Source organism: Ixodes scapularis, unplaced genomic scaffold (genome assembly GCF_016920785.2).
Source record: "Ixodes scapularis isolate PalLabHiFi unplaced genomic scaffold, ASM1692078v2 PGA_scaffold4__175_contigs__length_147842914, whole genome shotgun sequence".
Taxonomy (NCBI): domain Eukaryota; kingdom Metazoa; phylum Arthropoda; class Arachnida; order Ixodida; family Ixodidae; genus Ixodes; species Ixodes scapularis.
In genome coordinates this window covers 104,314,946-104,335,994 of record NW_024609879.1, presented here as the reverse complement: position 1 = coordinate 104,335,994, position 21,049 = coordinate 104,314,946, and the positions used below count along the sequence as shown (strand labels likewise).

The 21,049-nt window shown below is 45.8% G+C and overlaps 1 protein-coding gene across 2 annotated transcripts in view; it reads left to right on the top strand.

The window, feature by feature from the left end:
• The window catches only part of LOC8025429 (transcriptional enhancer factor TEF-1), a 163,094-nt gene extending 145,890 nt beyond the window's left edge, over positions 1-17,204 (top strand). For both annotated transcript variants that reach the window (XM_042293285.1, XM_042293284.1), the window contains exons 7-12: positions 4,234-4,429; positions 6,621-6,683; positions 7,824-7,990; positions 9,418-9,499; positions 9,960-10,112; positions 12,949-17,204. In XM_042293285.1, the coding sequence (XP_042149219.1) occupies positions 4,234-4,429; positions 6,621-6,683; positions 7,824-7,990; positions 9,418-9,499; positions 9,960-10,112; positions 12,949-13,062 (775 nt within the window). In that variant the 3' untranslated portion in view covers positions 13,063-17,204. The remainder of the gene's footprint in view (positions 1-4,233; positions 4,430-6,620; positions 6,684-7,823; positions 7,991-9,417; positions 9,500-9,959; positions 10,113-12,948) is intronic.
• Positions 17,205-21,049: the final 3,845 nt, after the last annotated feature.

The window sequence follows — 21,049 nt, the reverse complement described above, 5'->3', positions numbered from 1 at the left end:
CATACAAATCTGGCGCCATCTTTTAGGGGCGTGCAGAAACATTTCACCATTTAGTCTGCAAAGGGTCAGCTGTTACTATGCAATTGAAAATATCAGGTCATCGCTTCTCGAATAATAAAACTGTTGCTTTTATTCTTGGAATTTTAAGTATGCCATAAAATACAAACAAAGTAGGAGGTAATCTGGAAAAACAGGGTGATAAGCATTTGTTTGGTCCGCGACCGAAAATGCAGAAGGGGCACAAGATAAGGTTGGCTTTACCACTTAGGACTGGTGCAAGCACAACAAGCTTCATTGCATTGCACCGGCACCGGCGCGCTCGGGATCATCTCTGTTAGCGAGGTGTGTTTATAGTCCGGGTCAGGGGCAGATGCAGGTATTTCCAGAAGAGGGAATGAGCGTATCATATGTTTGAAACGCCCCCTCTCCCCGTTTTCCCACCATTTTACACATGCAGAATTCAAGAGGGGCGTCAGGACGTTCGGACCCCCACTGTTAATCTGCCACTGGTCGGGGTCGGGTGCTTAATATGTCATTTATTTTTCATTTAAAAAAGTAGCAGGTGGGCACTTACTGTGACATGAGCGCATGCTCAGCATCTTACGGTGGTATGGCAATTGTTCATCGACCGTAATATCCCGAGAAATAGCCCACATAACATCAAGAGCAAATCGCGTGAAAATAGGGAGTGGGCTAACTTTCGGCATACAATCAAGAAAAGTTAAAGAATTGCTATTTTTAGGTTGTGTCCCTTCCAAGCTTGTTATGGTGGCGAGGAGCAACGAAGCAAAGGTGACTGTACTTCCCAGTGAGCAACGTTTTCTTATATCCCACAATAGCTAACTAGCCGCATTTACGCCGAGGCTATCATTGATCCCAACACTACCATTACTAGGAGTGGGCTATATTTCGGTGTTTAAAAAAAAGTATAGCTAATCAAGCCACAAATAGGGGTGGGCTGTCTTTTGGAGGTGGGGCATCTCTCGGGATTTTACGGTATGTCACAAGACAACAAAGGAAGCGGAAGTACCTTACATGGCAAAATATTAATAACTTGTAGTGGTCCTTGTCTGCTTTTATTTCCTGCATACATTCACACCTAAAATTGGCATCCATGAAATCTTCACCACCAAAAATTTGAGGCTGTGAAATATTTCTTATTACCATGTTTAGCTTTCTTGTATGTACTTGAGCATGAACAGGCCACCATTATTTTGTTTTCTTCACATACCTGCCTGTTTTCGAAGAAACTCTGGTTTATACTAGGGCTGGAACTCAATTTGTAGATCCTATTTTGAGATTGATTGAGATTACAAATTGAGAGATTACGAAGCTTGGCGAAGACCGCAAACTTAGCAAAAGAGCAGATCAGGTGTTGTAATTTGGGGCACACTGTGCCTTATTGCTAGCACAAGCACGACACCAACACTTCTTTATATTTTACTTTGAAAGAATGTTTGTGTGCACCAAGTTTGATCTCCTTAGATTGGTGCCTTCAGGACGGGTTCGCTGGGACATGTTGCGCCATTCAGGTTGCCAGATCTGGATGGGGTGACATGCTTCGTTATGGGAAGCTGGGTGGTTCTTGTCGGAGACAAAGTTGCATTTCTTGGCCATTGGCGACTAACTCAGTTGAACTTAGGAGTTACTCATCAATACACAATTTAATATTTTCATAGAAAATAAAAATACATAAGCAAAATAATACTCGAAAAGTAACTTACCCTGTACGGGGTTGGGAAGGAGGTACTTGGGTGTTAGCTTATTACCCAAGCTTGGGAGTTTGCTGGCTCGTGGGATTCAGTTAAGATTATGGGGACATTGTCCCTAGGAGTGCTTCGATTGGGCTCGATTATAGAGCGTTAGCTCTCGAACTCCAGCCCAAACTAAAACCACTTGCTGCGTTTCCTCTAAAAATCACTCGGCCCATCCCCTTTTGGTGAACTGGCGAATCCTTGATGCGTGGTCAGAGGCGTTTCCCACTGGCCTCGACTAACTTCCTTACATAGGGCAATGCGGAGTGCAAGTTCGTCTGCTTCTTGTACAGGGCTTGCGGTGATGTCAAAATGCCGAGCTCTTCTTGGCTGATAGAGAGACCTCAAGGCATCTAGCATTGAAGTCTACCCACTATCCTTCCAATCAAAGCCAATCAGAGCTCGGCGTCGTTCTGATGTCTCCGCGATTCCTGTGCAAGAAGCAGACGACTTGGTCTCCATGTTGCTTACATTTCGGCGTGAGATCCCCGGTCTGCGTTTATCTCATGGCCAAAGGTCAGGTGGGTTTGGACGCAAAGTAAACTATCTAGAACTTGTAAGGCAAGTCAGACAGCGAGTCAGACAGTTGACCCCCGACCTTGGTGTGGATAGTGCCGACTGGGCTACCCCATCATTCATACCGCCAGATGCCGCCTGGCGTCTAACGTTGCCGTTCTACCGTGCCCCCTAACGCGTGGGAAGGACAGACTACACTGATGTAAACAGTGCCAGCCAAAACCATTGCATTCTCCCGGCCCAAAACGCGCATTCTGATTCACTCTGCTTATCCGAACCTTACTCATGAAGTATGCCTGTCTCTCAAGGTTGCCCACCACGGGAAATGTTTATGCCAACGCTTTCCTACCAGCCCCTCTGGTGCTAACGGCCCACCCGTGGAACCCTCGTGGACACCCTCAATGAAAAATTTCTGCCATTTTAGTAGTTCTGATGACACTTTCACTTTTAAAAGGAAACAGAAAAAAACTGTGATCACTTGTTTGCAGTTGCACTATGTACATTGCACCCCAAACTCAACGCCGCCACTGGGTTCCCAACCATTGAGCTCGTGTCGGCTATTTACTATTAAATTTGTCATCAAAACGTTCAGGATGCCTTCTGAGGATAGGATAGAAATCGGAAACCCAAACATTCTTTAGATATTTCAATCGGCCACCGCAGGGACTGTCAGAAACGGTAAATGCCATGGCGGCGCTAAGTTTGAGGCGCACTGTACATCCTTGCAGAGAGTTAATAGCAGTTGAATGTGACAGGAATGAGGGTGATTGTGCAGGCAAGTGGTGAGCAAACATACTACAATAGGAAATTTTTTTCTGGGCTGTATAACTAATTGTGCGGGCGAGTGACCATTTTGTGTTTGTATGTGTGTGTGTTAGTCCTGCCCCTCCTACGATAATGTCCTCGAGGCACTTAAATAAAAATAAATAAATAAAATAAATAAAAACCCTGGATATAAGGGGGCTCAAAAAGGAGGGAACAAACACCACATCGTCTCAAAGAACAGTCAGGCTCTATCCAAATATAGGAAAGATGCAGAATCTGAATTACTGTTTTGTACACGATTATTCGAATAGACCTATGAAGTGCTTAACAGCGTGTCGACAGCATCGCTTAGTAAAGGAGCCAAGAGGTAATGGGAGACAATGTAAGACTGGGGTAAGGCTAACTCTTTAAACAACCGCTCGTTAAAATTTTTTATGGGTTTCTGGGGAGCGACTTTGAGACAAACTTGAAACGTTTCATTTGAAATTTGAGTGACGCAACCCGAATTGCATGATCTTGATAACGCGATTTATGTAATGACACTAGGGTGCCTGGAACGTGTCTACGGCTGGTGTTTTTAGCGTCCGGCCCATACATCAAAAGTGGTCCCAAATCGGCAACAAATGACACCACAGGAGCTGGCACGTCATGCTGTCGGATGTCGCAATTCTGCCGGTTGGGTCATACAAACGCTGGTAAAAATCGAGAGCAAACACGAGCGACGCTGTCGTCGCGGCGTCCCGGCTGCCAGAGTTTTTGTGGCCCGTCAAGCTGGAGAGTGACCTACAGCAAAACGGTCATCTGCCACGTACACCATCACTGTTGCGACACTACCAGGTTTGCGGCCGGCGACGAGACGACACGTCTGCGGCGCCGTCTGGAGCAAATCGAAGACCCACTTTTTCGGACGTGGTAAATGCACCAGTCCAAGACACATTCTGGGCACCACTATGCGACGCAGTATACGCTAGAAATATTAGTGTGTTTCTAGGGGCGACTTTGAGCTAGGATTTTGACCGTTTTCGTTAGGAATTTTAATTACGCTGCCTGAATTGCGCACACTTGGTCGCTGCGGGGCATGGTGTGGCCCTTTGCGTAGTGACGCTCCAATGCGGTAGGCCTGCTCGATAAATCATGTTTTTCGAAGCTTTGGGTGCAATTCGGGGAGCCTAAGACTTGCGTCTGTCCTCTGTTGCAGCGTGAAGCCGTTTGCGACGCAGCCCTACTCCCTGCAGACCCCTAAGGTCCCCCCGACGGGCAACTCTGGGGTGGAACTGCTGCCCCACACTGGTGCGGGCATGCCCCCTTCCTGGGAGGGACGCTCCATTGCAACTCACAAGCTGCGATTGGTCGAGTTCTCAGCCTTCATGGAGCTTCAGCAAGACCAGGACACGGTAGGCTCGACTCTCTTCCCCAGAAACACCTACTGGAGGCTCTCATTAATTCAAACTCCAGGAAGCCACGACTATTGTTTGAATTATCAGAACTTTGAATTATCAGAAGTTATGATGCAAGGTAAAATCTTGATTTTCTCTATGGATCGCTACACATGCAAAGCAAATACCTGATGATTTCCTCTGCACAGGCCTACAATCAGAAGCAGGTGTGCCATGTATGAAACATTGGTGGGATGTTTGAGATGAATTTATTCATCCCACAAAAGTGTTGTCTATCCTGAACTGTTCGGACAGCACACGACACCTCAGAACAAAATTTAGCTTGTTCATGCAGCTAGAAAGTTGTCTATTGTGGACTATTAAGTCTCGTTGAGCATGCTTCTTACTGAGCACCGGTGCACTGCAGAGAAGCAAGACCTGCAGAAGCGAGCTCCACGGGCATTGCTTCTCTGCAGCGCACTGGCGCTCGGTAAGAAGTGTGCTTAATGGGTCTACGAGAACCAAAAGTAGGAATTACACAAAAACGCTGTTCGAATTAGGTGCCTTATAAATACACTGAACACATTGCGGGACAACCAAAATATTTAAAAATTAAAAATTTGTTTGAATTAACCAGGAGTACAAAATATCATAGCTGGAATTATTGCCAGTACTAGACCACCAAATAGGCTACGCTCTGAGTACCGGCGCTCTGTTCTTCAGGTTTCTTATGGACGCTGCCATTTTGGTGCTCGGTGCGGAGCGGTCGCAATTGGCAATCGTTACGATTGCCAATTGCAGTGGAAGCTACTCGCTTGCTGGGCCAGTCGTTCATCGATTTTTCACCATGTGATCACACACTTGTCTGAACCTTCATGCAGTGTTTGAACACCTCCCAAGAAAGGAACACTGAGTTTGAATGTGCTGCAATGGCTTCGGTGTTCTATTGGCTGTTAGCCCTAGGATGCAGCGATAGAAAATCAAAATCTCAGTGGTGCATTCAATTTTGGTTTTTGTTGGGCAGGAAGTAAAATGCTTGAACATGTATTAAATGTTCAGGAAAGTGACTGACTTGCTAGTTTTAATGATGTCCAGCAAGTTTTTATTTGAAACTAAAATAATAATAGTAGTACTGTATTTGCTCAGTAATAGCTGTACGGTTTGTAAACAAAGCCTGTGGGTATGCTCTCTTGTGAAGCACTGGGGTTACGAATCAGCATGATTGGCAGAAAAATGTCAACGATTTATGGGATCTTCATGCGAAAATGCTATCTGCTCATCGTATTTTGGTGGAGAATCGTGTTTTTGACATCGTGATTCACTGCATTATTTATGCAGGGCGCGATGATGGCTGTATGTGGGGTCTGCAAGAAAGTAGACGCAAGTGCCTTGTTCATAAGAAGTGCGGCTATTACTCGAGCAAATACAGTAATAATCTATTGTTAAAGGGCCCTAAAAACAGTCACAATGGTTTTTATATTGGTGCACGTCGGGGGGGATCGGTGGCCGAGTGGGCTGAAGCGCACACCCAGCTCGACGCGCGTGGAGCGAAAGCTCGCGCTGCAGAACCCAGGGATCCTGGGTTCGAGCCCCACCCCTGCCCGTTTCGATCTGGATGAGCATCGTACCGGCGTGCGGTCGCGTATCACTACTGCATGGTGCACGTTAAAGACCCCAGGCTAGCGGTTGTACTGCACTGGCTAAATTGCTCATCTACAGTGTGTGACTCGTCGCAACTTTAATGGCAGACCAACTACATGCTGTATAAATATCCCCACAACCCCAATATATTGGTGCACGTCCACAAGAATACCTAGTAAAAAACACAATATGGGATTACCTTCAACACACGCTAATACAAGAATAATATAAAAATTCAAAAAAAGTGAAGCACACTCAACATTTGTCGAAACACAGAAGCTGACCAGGGGCCAACACTTGTTGAATAGTTTGTATTGATAATTTTAAAATTTAAATTATCTTCTAAATTTCCGAATTCAGAAGTTGGGTAAAACTTCGGTGTGTTAATCTTCAGCATAGTTTTACATTTTAGCAGTATAGAGAGCAAACACAGTCACCTGTGGCTTCAAACGATGTACACTCCTCTTGTAGAAAAGGTTGTCTTCAGAGCTTGATATCAGTGGTCCCTCGGGATTTGTGTTTCACCCTTCTTCTGTCACAACATTTGGTCGCTTTCCGTTTATTGCAGTGCAACAAGCACCTATTTGTCCACATAGGAGGACCACCTACATATTCGGATCCCCTCCTAGAAGTGAGTATTTTCTTGTGAGGTTAAATGTAGTGGCTACGTCTGTTGCCAGTTAGGAAGAGCAGGACGAATTGTTCCCGCAAAGCCTCTCACCCTTTTTACTTTAGCAGAGCGAATGCTTGAGAGGAGGTGAGTTCAACGTTTGCTCTGCTAAGGTGGAAAGGGTGAAGGGCATTGTGGGAGGACGTCGTCCTGCTTTTTTTAATTAGCAACAGACTATTGTGTTGTTGGTTTTCCACTGGGGGACAAAGAGGAATGGGCCGGTTGGACTGGAGTTTCAGCTCAGAAATGTTGGTTCTTTGGTGCACACTACACAAAACGGTGTGAAAAATTGAGCACGCATTGAATGTTGCACAAATGTGGTGTACCTCACTAGTATAGTAGGTGACAGGCTAAGGACCAAGTAGATGCTCTGCCTTCAGCATATGTTTTTTGCCTTCAGCCATGCTTTGGCTGCTTTTGCGACGAAGTGTAATTAAAGGAATGCGCTGCCAGCACTTTGATCATAAGCTGCTTATACTGAATAAGTTGTCGAGCTACAAAATGCTTTCCCTCCTTTAATTTTTTGAAAGCCTATCAACATGTTAGGTTAGCGCCAACGTCCCACTTCCCAAAAAATGAGTTGTAATAATTTTCACCTGGTGTGTTAAAATGTAGAGGTCTAGTTGGGAGCCTGTCTTTCTGGTAAAGGTTGTAGGTTACACAGCCCTATTCAGCCATTCTAAAACATTGGCCTTGTATCATATCTCAACCCTCGTAACAAAACTTCAGTAGTACCATCCCCAACTTGATAGAATGTAGGCAGCATGAGGCATGGGCCTAGTGCATTGGTGCATTTGATGCTACTTGTAAGACAAACACAAACCCTTCAAGAGTCTTGACGGAGCATGCCGTGCGCCCATAGCTTTGACTGTGTAGCTACAGAAAAGTGTCCCCGAGCGTAATGAAACTATGTTTGCATTTATCGCTGGAGATGAGAGTAAAATGAGATTGTCAACTTTCACGACGTTGGTTCAAGAACGCAATGACTCCCATCCTTCACACACGCTCAAACGCAATGTGCGAGCCAGCCCCGAGAGTTTCTTCTCTTTGTGACTGCACCGCGAGTTGCCTACACACTTGCCGGTCGTTGTGGACGTGCAGGCGGTGGACATCCGCCAGATCTACGACAAGTTTCCCGAGAAGAAGGGGGGTCTTAAGGAGCTGTATGACAAGGGACCTCAGGATGCCTTCTTCCTGGTCAAGTTCTGGGCCGATCTCAACACAAGCATCCAGGACGAGGCGGGCGTCTTCTACGGCGTCACTAGTCAGTGAGTGCTGCAATTTCCTCTTCCTCCGTATGACACGAGCTGGTCATGATTGGGTCGGACCCTTAGAAAGAATCGACGAGACACCGGTGCCCTGCACCAGCGTGGTGGTAGTGCCTAGCACCACTAAGTGAGCTACCAAATGACGCTGGGTATGCACCCATGTCGCAATAAGCACCAACCCCCTATTTCAGAAACATTCAAAATATAGGCAAAGGGTATATCAAGCACCCACCTCGGCAAACCTCCGAGACCACCAAGCTCATTGAGGTGCCCCACTGCGTTAGATGCTTCTTCAAGTATGTTAGTACAAGCTGGTGAAGCTTTACCTGCGTGCACCGGTGTGAAGTGGTGAAGCTTGGTGCAAGAGCTCCAGCATTGAGCTTACTACTCGGTTGCAAAACTCACCCGTGGAACGCGGACCCTTCGCGTCCACTGGAACCAAGCCATTGGAACCCAGATTAGATTACAGTGCTGCCCAGTGGCGGTCAGTCCATTTTGTTAGTTGGTTTGTAGCTTGTTGATTATTTGGTGATACATACCTTAAAATACCATGGAAGCTCCCATTTTGTTTAAGCGCCAAACGCTAACATTTGCCAAGCTTGGGAATTCTACAAATTGTATGTCAAAAGGATGCTGAACTGAAATGCTGATTTCAGAAAACAATGCAGAAGCGATAGGCACAGTGCCACCAACCCAGAAGCATCACTCATAAAGCGATATCTACAATGGATGGTTGTATTTTTGTGAAAGAAGGCTCAGAAGAGCACGTTTGGACAAGGCCAGAAATGCTCGTGATGTCGCGATTCTCGTTTCCTCCTCTTCTCGCTTTGACTGCGCGAGGGCGCGAAGATGGAAGGAAGCAAGGCCATTTCCCCTCCTCCTCAAAAATTCTCCAGAAAACGCGACGTCGCGAATCTCACTCAATTGCATCCTTATTTTACAAAAATACGGCCACCCGTTCGAGATGCCTTTTTATAAGTGGTGCTTTTGGGTTTGTTGTGCCCCATTGAACACTCCTGCTACCTTATTTTGTGGAATACAAATTTCGGTTCTTATCCCTTTAAGGGCCCAATTTGACCGGACAGGCACCCATGTCTAGATTAACCCAGCTCTCAGTGACAAGGGGCTGGGTGCTTCCCCCGTGTTTCACGGTAATCTGTTTTGAGACTTACCTGTGTCGCAAAAGTTCACTTTGCAGGCACGGATACGGTTTTACTGGTCTTTGTTCTTTTTTTTTGTTACGTATAGTGCACAAGGTGCATTGAAGTGCACTTTTAATGATCTGCTTTTTTATTTCCAATAGTTTGCTGCACGTCAGTTTGTTACGAGCGGGTTTGGCCGTATAGCACCGTCGCAATAGCTGCGGTGCTTCGTGGGCGACTTGTGAACCTAACTTTTGTTTTCTGCCTCTTTTTCCTCTCTTCCAGGTATGAGAGTAACGAGAACATGACGATAACTTGCTCCACAAAAGTGTGTTCCTTTGGGAAGCAGGTTGTTGAGAAGGTCGAGGTAAGTGGGAAGATCTCATATCACGTTGTGTAACCGACACTTGTTGGTGGATCCATTGGTGGCATAGCGAGTAGCCGACACGGCAAGAATGTCGAGGAAGAATTTCAGTTGTTTTGCCTCTAGTGCGAGCTTCGTACCTTTGACAACACTTCGGCATCTCGTGTACTTCGAGCCTGCACACCGCCAAAGTAGGTCAATAGGCCTACTTTGGTCAATAGGCCCAGCATAATGCCCTATTAATGGGTCAATAGGGCCCAGTACATGTGCCTTATTGGCCCATGTACTTCCAGGATTATACTATTCTGCATCCTACAATTCGAGAAAGGACAACTAGCGATTGCTGACTTACCCAACTCGCTAATCGATTAATTAACCTTCTAATCGGATAATCGGCTGGTGGGCCGCACTCTCGCAGCGTGCATTCAGCATGTATGAAATTCTTGGCTTTTTCTGCTTTCAGACCGAGTATGCAAGGTTCGAGAACGGCCGGTTTGTGTATAGGATTCATCGCTCGCCAATGTGTGAATACATGATCAACTTCATCCACAAGTTGAAGCATCTGCCAGAGAAGTACATGATGAACAGCGTCCTCGAGAACTTCACAATACTACAGGCAAGTGAAGGAGCAACAGTTTGGGGGACGATTATCGTTTACTAAGTGAATTGAGTTGTCTGGTCGAAAAGATTCCCACTTTGAGGCACTTGGTTCATATATGGAAATTTCACCTTGCGTTCTCCTTTTAGCGAAACATCTAGTGTTTCTCGTAACTTGTTATTTTGTACGAGACTGTGAAATGCCGCTGCAGTGTACCAACTGCAATAGAGTTTGAGGGTGGGCTAGTCGGTGCATGTTGGTGACAGGAGAAAACAGTGCAAAAAAAGACACAAGGACAAGTAGACAGAAAACACAAGCACTGTTTTTTTTTTGTGTGTTTTTTGTCTACTTGTCCATCTGGGTTTTTTGGGTTTTTTTCACCGTTCTTATTACCAAACCAACTGCACTGTAGCAGTCCTTTTTATAATGTAAAACAGAGAAGTGTGTGCTGTCTTTGTCTTCGCACTTTAAGGTCTGGTGATCCCTAAGTCTTTCTTCACAACACCACCTCCAGTTTTTATTTGCTATTCTAAAGTCAGCTTCTCATTTCCTCTAGTTGGCATACAATGATTCTAATTTACGTTGCCCCACACCGTGCGACACCGGCAACGCAAACAAGACATTGGCACTTTTCTTCTGTAGTTTAGTCCAACATATTGACGGGCACCAGACTTTATTGCTAATGTTGCTGCCCTGAATGAGAGCTGCAACGTTTTCACCTCGCTACCGTAAAATACTGGAGAAGTGCCCACCCCACTTTCACTGTCACTCTTCCGGTCCAATCGGTTAAAACCAAGATGGCGGCCGATAAAGAGCTTTGAAGTTAGGGTGGACGGAATCGGAGAAAGCACATTTATTTTCCGATGATATCCCCGGGGTGAATATTTTCGGCCGATGCCGGCGCTTTGGAGGAGCTGGGCGCTTAACATATAATTTGCAGAATTCCCAAGTTTGGAAAATGTTAATAGTGAATGCTCGTATGAAGTGGGCGCTTCTGCGATATTTTACGATAGTACAGTGTAGACCGCATATAACGTATGTCGCGGGAGTCGCGAAAATCCGCACTATAAGCGGTACCGCGCTATAACCAAAACATCAATTTTTCAGGCCAAAATTCATGCAATGAGACAACTTACCTTTGTAAAACAATTGATTTTATATTAGATGAAAAATAAAGCTTAGTTTGAGGAAAGTCTTCATTTCACCAGACTAGTACACTTCTCTCTCAAGTGTGTCACACATTTTGAAAGAAATGAGTGACTTTTGCCTGGCGCAGCCTTTTAACGGCGTCGCGGGTTGCGGACAGACGTTGCGAGCGTTCAGGATTGCTAACCCTAATCACTTTTCTCCGGTGATGAAAACGCATGAAAATTCACATTTTTTATGCGGTACGCATCAGTAATACCTTCAACTCTAGCACAGGCTTGAAATGCTCCAAATAAGAAATCCAGGCAATGTTCGAAAACACAAATGCTTAAAAAGCACCACTGTAGTCGAAGTAAACAAACACAACGACACGGGCGTTTCTGACATCTTGAGAGTGCCGCCACAACATCACCGCACGAATATGTGGATCTTCCCTTCTAGTACGTGCTGGGTTATCATAGCGACACACAACGAAAATTCAGTCAAGGATAGTGCTTTTACGCGGAACGATGAGCTTCCACCACGCCGTCTACGTCGACAATCACAACCGACGCCATGTTTGCGAATAGAAGAAGCCGGCCCACGACCGGCATGCAACGCGCGCGAACACTTCTCCTCGACCTGCGATTGGTCTGTCGTTGCGGTTGTTTCCAACGCAGCGGAGGGACTCATGCACGTGAATGACACGTGCGTGCGTCCCTCCGTCGCTATGGCAACTGAAGCCTTTCTCTTCGCTTCTCCCCGCTTCTTCGAGCAACCTCCTAGCTCCGCGAGTGCCGCTTGCGGCTAGCCAACGGCTGGCGCCGTTATCTAGTGTCGCACAGGGAAGCGTGCTCGCTGCGCCGGTCGGTCGGCGTGGTCGGCGGGCTGTTCCAGAAACCGCACTATAACCGGTATTTCCCTTCGCGCGCCTGCTTTTTAAGCGGTATGTAACTACATGGAGTTCTATGGGAGGCGAACCGGTGGTTTAAAAAAGCCGCGTTATACCCGGTCCTGCACTACAAGCGGTTACGTTGTAAGTGGTCTATACTGTACTTCTAATGCAGAACTGTATTCTCACCAAAGCTAGTTCACAATTTCGCGAACGTTTGTTATGCACCGTGAACCTAGCACAGTGGAACATAAGAGAGTTTGCAGCTGCCAAACTCCTGCCCCGAAAATCAACTACAAAGTTTTACACAAGTGACATGGCGTGTGAGGGCAGGTTGAGTCTCCACACAGAATGCTTCCTCACCTCAGTCTGTGCATTCTTGATATCTTTGTAAAGAAAAAAAAAAAAAGAGACGGAACCACAGGGCTACGTTTCAGAAGGATGCAGTGGCCATACCGTGAAGCGGACAGTGAACTTGATCGTCAGCCGTGTTTTCCATAAAACACAACTTTGCCTATGAGGGTATCATCGAAAGATAAGAGCACAGCTGCAAGCTTTTTATAACAGCTGTCCAATTTCGAGAGAAAACAGAAATAGCTGGCAATCGCTCGTTTGCGCTAACAGTGTTGCATTGTGTCCGTGACTGCCATGTCTGCTACCACTCCCTCTAGAACTTTTGTCAGCTGAGAGATGGTGTTAGTGTGCCAATGTCTTCTCTCATCGTAATTGCCCATGAGGGAAAATAACTCACTTGACCATAGTCCAATGCAGATGCCTGAACCAGCCTTCTAGTGCTCGTAAAAAGTGACGACAACACCTGTCCGTTTTCGTTTCAAGGTGGTGACCAACCGTGACACCCAGGAGACCCTCTTGTGCATCGCCTACGTGTTCGAGGTGTCAACGAGTGTTCACGGAGCACAGCATCACATCTACCGCCTTGTCAAAGACTGAAGGGGACCGTCCCCGACCGCACTGCGGCTCAATGGCGCGCTCCGCCGTCGGAAACTCTCGTGTTGCCGTGCCTCTTCAGTGCCTCATTTGGACGTGGCGGAGCCACGTTTGCGTGGCGTGGAACCGGACCGCATCTCTTGTACATAGAAACTCCACCGACGTGGTGTCATCGCCGTTGAGTTTTCGTCCCTGGTTCTTTGCGCGCTCGACCTCCTGTGGGAAGGCTGTATAACGCGCCCCCGCTGCCTTTCGTTTTTTGCCATGCCCCCAAATTTACGCTATGCAAGCGGCTACGCGCCAGCCGTGGAAAGTGGAAATGTCCCCCACCGCTCGTTTCTCCGCTCGCTTCCGCGACGTGCGAATCGTTGCACGAACCAAGTTTGCAGACTTGTTTCTTGTCGAGCGAACCTTTTGTGTTTGTCTAAACATTTTTTTTTTTGAGTATGCCGCATGGTGTGAAGGAATCGTGTTTGTGCGTGTGCACTGCTCTAGGTAGTATGCGACAAGACATTTCCATGTGCTGGTGCTCTACATCATTTCGACGCAAGGTTGCATGCCTGACAGCTCATTGAATGGGACATTCAAGTGGCTCCGATCGCCACATTGCATTGTCATGCACGGCATAACACCGCGCCGCACTCTCGAGGTGTTTGCTCGTGCCAGGCTCCACGAGATGCGGTGCTTGAACCCCGGGTGCTGGCGTGCTTTTAGGGGTTTTCCTAGCATGCTTCAGCCTCATTCATGTTTTGGCTTCCCATTATTTTTCGTTTAAGTATTTCGTTAGTGGCAATAGCAGTTCCATGTTTTGTACCATGCACAGAAAGACAAGCTCGTGCTGTCCCTGCTTTTATGTTTTGAGTGTCCAGTCTATTTCCGCTACCTTTTTTTTGTGTTACCCATCTGGTGGAGAAGCAGACATTTTTTGTTTGATGCCCGAGACTTAATGGCTGGCGGCTTGGAGTGATAAGTGGAGACGACTGCGAGGGAATTCAAACAAATTCAGCGTACAAGGTTGTATGATCTCAGTATTTTGACCCGAAGCTGAATTATTAGCCGTCGCTGCGCATTGGTCGTTGAGGGGGCCTAATAAGCTGCCATGTCAAGCTCATTTAGGTGTTTTTGTTTTTTCTCAACAGTGTGATAACTATTTTCTTGCCCATAATATTTTTTTTTTCAATGCCCATGTACTTTGTGAGTGTGCCATTTTAGCAAAACTAGCTTTCTGGTCTTGCCAGTGTGTGCATTTTCATTGTTTGTATACATAAGTGTGCTTTTGTGCCCATTTTGCATTTTTTAGCATCTGGCATTGTTGCTTTAATTTTTCGAGTTTGCTGAAGTTCTTATGTAGTGATCATCCCTTTTTGCAAGCTTGTTTTTTTTTTCTTTGGCAACTTTATTTATAAGTGCTGGGAAGGGGTGGAAATTTGTTTCGACTGATTTTACAGTCGTGTCCTTAATACAGTTTGAATGGATTTGACGAAGTGATGATGTCATTGAAATTTGTGGATCCTATGTTTGTTGCTGAACCAATGAATCGAGCATGCTCGATTGCAACTTGCGCAGCGTCCAGGTGTGTGAAACTTGCTATGCCTGAGTTTGTTGGTAGCTGTATCCCCTTGAAATTATAAAAGAAATGACAGAATCACTAAGGTTTTTTAGATATTGGATTCAAAGCAGACACAAAGTATCTTGAGGGATTTTTGAAAATAAATGCAAGTGGAAAACATAGCAAATGGGTGGCAACCTTTAAATGTCTATAATTTTACTGAGCCTTACATGACTTTGGGTCTGAGAAACAGTAAATAAATTTAATGTTCACTCATTTTTTTTTTGTTGAAATAGTGATTTGTTGAATATCTGCTTTAATAGATCGGGAAACGGAATTTGTCCCTTCGAACTGAAACAAAAGTGGGTTTGTTTTTATGCTCCTGTAAATTCAGACCAAATTTCATTTTTCTGGTTGTCAATTAAAGTGGTAAATATCTTCATGACATTGGCTTTGTAAAACTTCCGAACATTCTAATGTTGCCATCGATCGGGAGTGAATTGTTCAAAGAGACAGATATTGGCACAATCGTAAATGCTATATTCATGCTCAGTTATTAAAAACTAAATTAGTACGACATCTCATACACCCTGAGATGGGGAACGATAAAGAAATGGACGAAGACAACAAAATATCTTTCTGCGAGAAATTTAAGGTTGCCATTTTGTTATTATATTGCTGCAGTGAAGCCTACGATTGGTTAGTACTTGCCAACCACCTGTAAATCTTATTCAAATCTATTACCACTTCTCTATAGATGGCTTTGGGTGTACCAACAGTGTAGGATGGGACAGAGCTATTGTTTAACTTATTTTTAAGAGGCAGCTGTTTCCCGCAGCAGCTTTAGCATCCACCTGAGACCAAGGGAAAAGAGTGCAGGGGATTTACATTCTGGCAACACTGATGGACCAAAGACAAGTTGCAAGACAGAATAAAAAAAATCAAAAAGTGTCAAGAAGTCTTTAGAGAGAGACTTTCCCTATTAACCGCTCTTGCAGCAGTTTCTTGTTCTTTCGTTGTTTTTTTTTGTGTGCAAACTTTCGTTATTCATTTCATGCGGTGTTGGTGACGGGCATCAATAACTCAGCATGTTTGTGTTGCTCTCCTATCGGCTGCACACTTTTTTTTTTCATTCTCGGTTGGTCTTGTTATGACACAGCAGTTTTCTTGGTTGTGAAAGGCAACTGTACTTGTAGTGCTTTCTACTTCCATCGGTGCTGTCTCCCTACGTCTCTATTTTTTAAGATTGTTCGGAGGAACCTTGTTTTCAGACATCTCTCACCTTACAAAATCTTTCATTGGTTTCGTTCATGTAAGGTTTCTGCGAGAACATTCATGACCAGTGTTTTGCGTTTCGGACAGTGCCGATGTTGCGCTCCCGTGGGCAGCTAAAATAGTTTTCCAAAACCATTTCAAAAACACTCTTGCCCCTGGTTTTCTCGATTTTTGATTTGAAAAGCCTCGAGCTTAGAGCCAGTTCACACGTGCAGTGCTCATTCAACACCGGGAACAGCACTGTAAACTTGGCACTAATTCAGCCTGTATCGGCACTGTACAACTAACATATAGTGCGAATTCAGTACTGCGTCGGCAAGGTTGGTGCCATTTCCAGTGCCGACCACGTAACGGAGCTGAGGCAGCACCGTGACGTATGTACGAACAGGCTTCGAGTCACTGTTTTAGTTATTGAGCAAGACCTAGTTTTCCCCACTGACCTTCTTGCGAAGCAACCGCTCGACCCTGTCGGCAGAGAATCAGTAAGGCATCGTGGTGTTGTGACGGGCCATCTTCAGCTTTTTCTGCGGTGTAACAAAGCACAATCGTCGCGGTACTTTTTGTAACAATTTTCTTCTTTCCTCCCTGTACTAAATGGCTCCGCCATCGCAGTCACACTGCCCTTACATGGCCCAGAAGGCACGGTATAAGCTGCAGATGTGAGGACAGAGTTATCGATCAGACACGCATCGAGCTTGTTCAAAGCGTGCTTGGTTCGTACATGCGTGTACTTCGAATGGTGCCTGCACGCTGTCTTTTGTACTGTGTATTTGCAGTGTGACTGCGGCTTTGCAGTTTTATCTTACCACCACTGCAGTGGCAGTTCTACCATCTTGGGTGACACCAAAAACCGTCTTCTTTGCACATGGCAAGGAAGAAAATTGTTGCTGGACGACATTCTCTCGGTCGACGCCACCCCTCAGCTAGCAATAATAAGACTCTGTCATCCACCGGAACTCCACCCAAAGAGTTTTTAATGCCAAATGAAAGAGGAATAGAAACAGACAAAAAAAAAGTGTCGTGTGCTGAGCCTCTCAACACTGTCTTGTAGATAGGTGCTGCATCCATACATCACACTTTTCTTTTTTTTTTTGTTGTCCCGTCCTATGTCTGTTTGCCTTATTATGATGCGCATCTGTTTAGTGCTTATTTAATACCGATTACAAGAAACCGACGACATGTGGCACACTTGTGATGAAGCAAAGTATTTGCCAACTGTGTTTTATATGTACATATATATAAATATATATACGGCTGTATATAGATTTATATATATGTATACTTGCATAGGGCCAATAAAAAAGAAATCCCTGCAAATGCACATCTGTTTCTTGATTGCTTGCTTTTCTTGCTTGCTTATACTCTGCAATGAGTCTCGTGGTCCTGAAAGTGCTTATCAGCTAACGTTATTTGTCGGCCGGTTTGCTGGTGAACGCGCCTATCCCCCCTGGTGGTTCAAATAGCAACAAGAGCATAGGCGTGCGCAGGATTTTTCATTAGGGGGGTGGGGGGGGGGGGGGGGCGAGGTTTCCCCAAAGCGCCCCCCCCCCGCGCTTTCTAACAACGCACTCCCACTGATATCCTTACGCTCATATTGTAGTGCTGAGACGAGATATGGTTATGAAGTGTTTATTTCAACAATATTGAATTGTAACATATACAAAATATTATTAAGCAGTAGGTTTCACTTTCTTGTGGAACGTCCGCAAAGAAATGCAGTCCCTGCGCAGCTGAGGCGTCAGTGACATAACGCGCATACAAAATTTTTTTATTCTTTCAAAACCAGAGAAAGATATGACACATATGCCATCTTTAACAGCACAGAATATTTAAAAATATTGCCTCAACGTGACTCTGCTAGTATGGAAAATATAGTATACATACAGGGCAAACGCACGGGTGCACCTACACATGGCGAAAGCTGTCATATGACGTCTGCAACGTTCATGCAGAGGACGAAAAACGCCACCCAATACACAACGTAATAGCAAAGCTTAAAAGCACGAGGATATACCGCAGATTAAAAATACGAGAAACAGCAAGTTACAATATTTAGTAATTATTGAAGATAAACGCTATGACATATGCCATTTTTTTTTTCTTCTGAGCATCCAAATGTACAGTTTATAATCTTACTTTCTGGCGCTTGATAAAACATGTAATAGAAACCAGATAACACGCACGCATTATGTCATGCTCAACAAACATTATACAAACTAATGGATATGTTATGTGGTGGTAAAAATATTTTATGACTAGATTACTGAAAATGTGTAGCACGTGGGAGATATAGTACTTTTCACCAATCGTGAAAAGTCTAAAGCAAAATTCTACGCGATTTTGTCGCGAACTGTTCGATGACTGACTGCGTCGCGGCGTGTTTTTATGGTTATTTTTTTTTTTTTTTTTTGCGCGCACTAGAGGGAGGGACCTTTGACGTCGGTGTTTTATGCCGTGGAAAAAGAAACCATGGGCCTCGGCGCTGCCCAGAGGGTGCTGCGAATAAGACTTGTTAGGACTTCTTTTGGGTGGTACAAATTTTAGCGTCTCAAACTGTCACGCATGCAGAAGCGTGCCTGCTCTGGTGCGGAGCGCGAGATAAGGATGAAAATACAAAGACAGAACAAAAATTCGAACGCCGTCAAAGCTAAGACGCTGAGAGCGTGAGCCAAGAGATGCCGTTTCACGCGTTCCAAAGTAGACGTCAAAAAGAAAGAAGAAATTGAAGCGTCGCGACACAGGTGTTGTGACGTCACCACCCAGAGATAAGAGACGCGTGCCCTAGCGGTGGTGTCATGAATATGGCACTTTCGATTCTCTTGCAACGTTCAGTTTGGCCGATTTCTGGCGTCCAAAGGTGTTTTTTCGCTCTTTAGCACCACATAGAATTGAAAAACTCGACCGACGTGCCATGAGTAGGGCTATGCTCAATCAGCTGAGCTTGTCCTACCCAAAAATGAGGGCGCTACAGTTTGTTCAAAGCTTCAGCGCATGAGGCCTATACCGCCGGCGCCGTCGCGCCTCGAGTCGGGCCAACTTTGCGCCCCCCCCCCCCCCCCTCCTCCCTAGACGATTAAAAGGGGCGGCCGCCCCCCCCCCCCCCCCTGCCCCCCCTGTGCGCACGCCTATGACACAAGAGGGATTCTTTTGGTCATGTGACCGGTTCCGTAGGAACAAAACACATGGTACCCAGTGTTCCTGGCAAATGGCTGCCGTAAGTTCGTTCTCGTTTCGACTATTCGGGTCTGATTTTGCGCGCAAAAAGAGGAACAGGCTTGAAATATAAGGGAAGTAAATCTATTTCGTGCACTTTAGGAGCGTCATGCAAAGTTACTTCTGGAGCAAGTTGGGGTGAGGGAAAATCATAGAAAACAGTGGGCTGCACTTAAGTCTGCTGAGCGGAATCGGCTGGAACTCTAGGTACCTTTTCCCCACGGAGCCGGTCACGTGATCCAAAAACACTTCTTGCGGCTATTTTAACCGCCGAGAGAGATAGCTGCAGTCATTAGCAAACCCGCCTCCTGCACGTAACACCATCACACCATGCTGGTGGTGATTTTTACTTGTTCATGCCGACCAAAAAAACAACATTCGCTGGTGCAAAATGTGTGCTGAAGAGGGTACGCGTGCGCTCAGCCATAGCTTTTGGGGTCAGCAGCAAGGTTATACAAAACCACCAAAATGGTGGCTGCCCCCAAAAATGTATAGCTTTTTTCACTGCAGAAATAAACTATGCATCGCCGAACGCTGATCCTCTGTCCAAATGTAGCGTTAGTGGTCAAAACCTGACGCCAAGGTTCTGAGCACTAACTGTGATCTTCTTCAAAAGTTACAAGTGATCTTAAAATTTCACTGGATAAAGGGGGCCATTTTTGGTAACTGGTGCCATTGGGGGCATGCGCGAAGTACAGGGGGTGCTTTTCTAGCTATCATCATCATCTTTTGTGACGTCACGGGTGGGACAGACTAGGACAGACTGCGCAGATCTTGGATCTCTCGGCTCGTCGGCTCGCTTCATGCGCTGTTTGGGTAATATGCGTCAAAGTCTATTTTATGTATTGTGTTCATTGGGTGAAGTGATATTGGTAGTAGGACATTTAGTCAAAGCTTGAAACCGTAGCAGGTGTAGTCGGGCTAACAAACACTTTTGACGCTGAGGTGTCGAAGCACTGGAATGGTGTTGAGCTGTTCTCTACCCTAGAACAAAAAGCTGGATGATGAGAATAGAATATCTAGCGTTTTACCCCACTCCTACATCTACCACGGCGAAGAGGGTGTATTTTAGAACGGAGCTGTTAAAGAGTAACTGCAAAAAAAAAAAACTTTTTTTTTTTTTAAACATTTTAATTTGGACAAGTATGTCAAAAAACAATTTTTCCGCGAGAAAAAAAAATTAGAGCAATATTTATTGCGTGAGACTGATTTTAGTTTGCGGCTATTTCGTCCGTTTTAGATTGCGCGCCACAAAGTTGGCGTTCCGTGACGTTTAGTCCAGGGTGTAAGATAGACAGGTGGGGAAACGGCCCATAGAAACCTACCGCCACTGATCTCTATGACAATTACTGGATTGCGTTTGCCCGCTCCGCGAATGCGGTCACTGGCGGCCATCTTGGGGGGGATCGGTGGCCGAGTGGTCTAGCGCACACCAGCTCGGAGCACGTGGAGCGAAAGCTCGCGCTGCAGAACCCAGGGATCCTGGGTTCGAGCCCCACCCCTGCCCGTTTCGATCTGGATGAGCATCGTACCGGCGTGCGGTCGTGTATCACTACTGCGTGATGCACGTTAAAGACCCCAGGCTAGCGGCTGTACCGCACTGGCTAAATTTCTCATCTACAGCTGGGAGACTCGTCGCCCCTGTGAGGCAGACCAAGTTCTAGGCTGTATAAACATACACACAACCCAATTTTTTTTTGGCGGCCATCTTTAGGTAGAGTTATATCACCTCTAGCCAATGTAAGCTGCTGCAGCCGCTCTCATCCATCCATGGCAGATAGCGTTTTGGCAGGTGGGTTGGCAGGCTGCGGTCAAAATAGCGTGGGTGATATTGCGTGATTGATTAAAATTATTTGATGAAACATGTTTTTGAAACCCGGCGTGAACAGTAATCCGGTTTCTGAGGACCTGGTAAAAGTTTCACGAAATGGAAGCACCGGGAGAAAAGCAGCA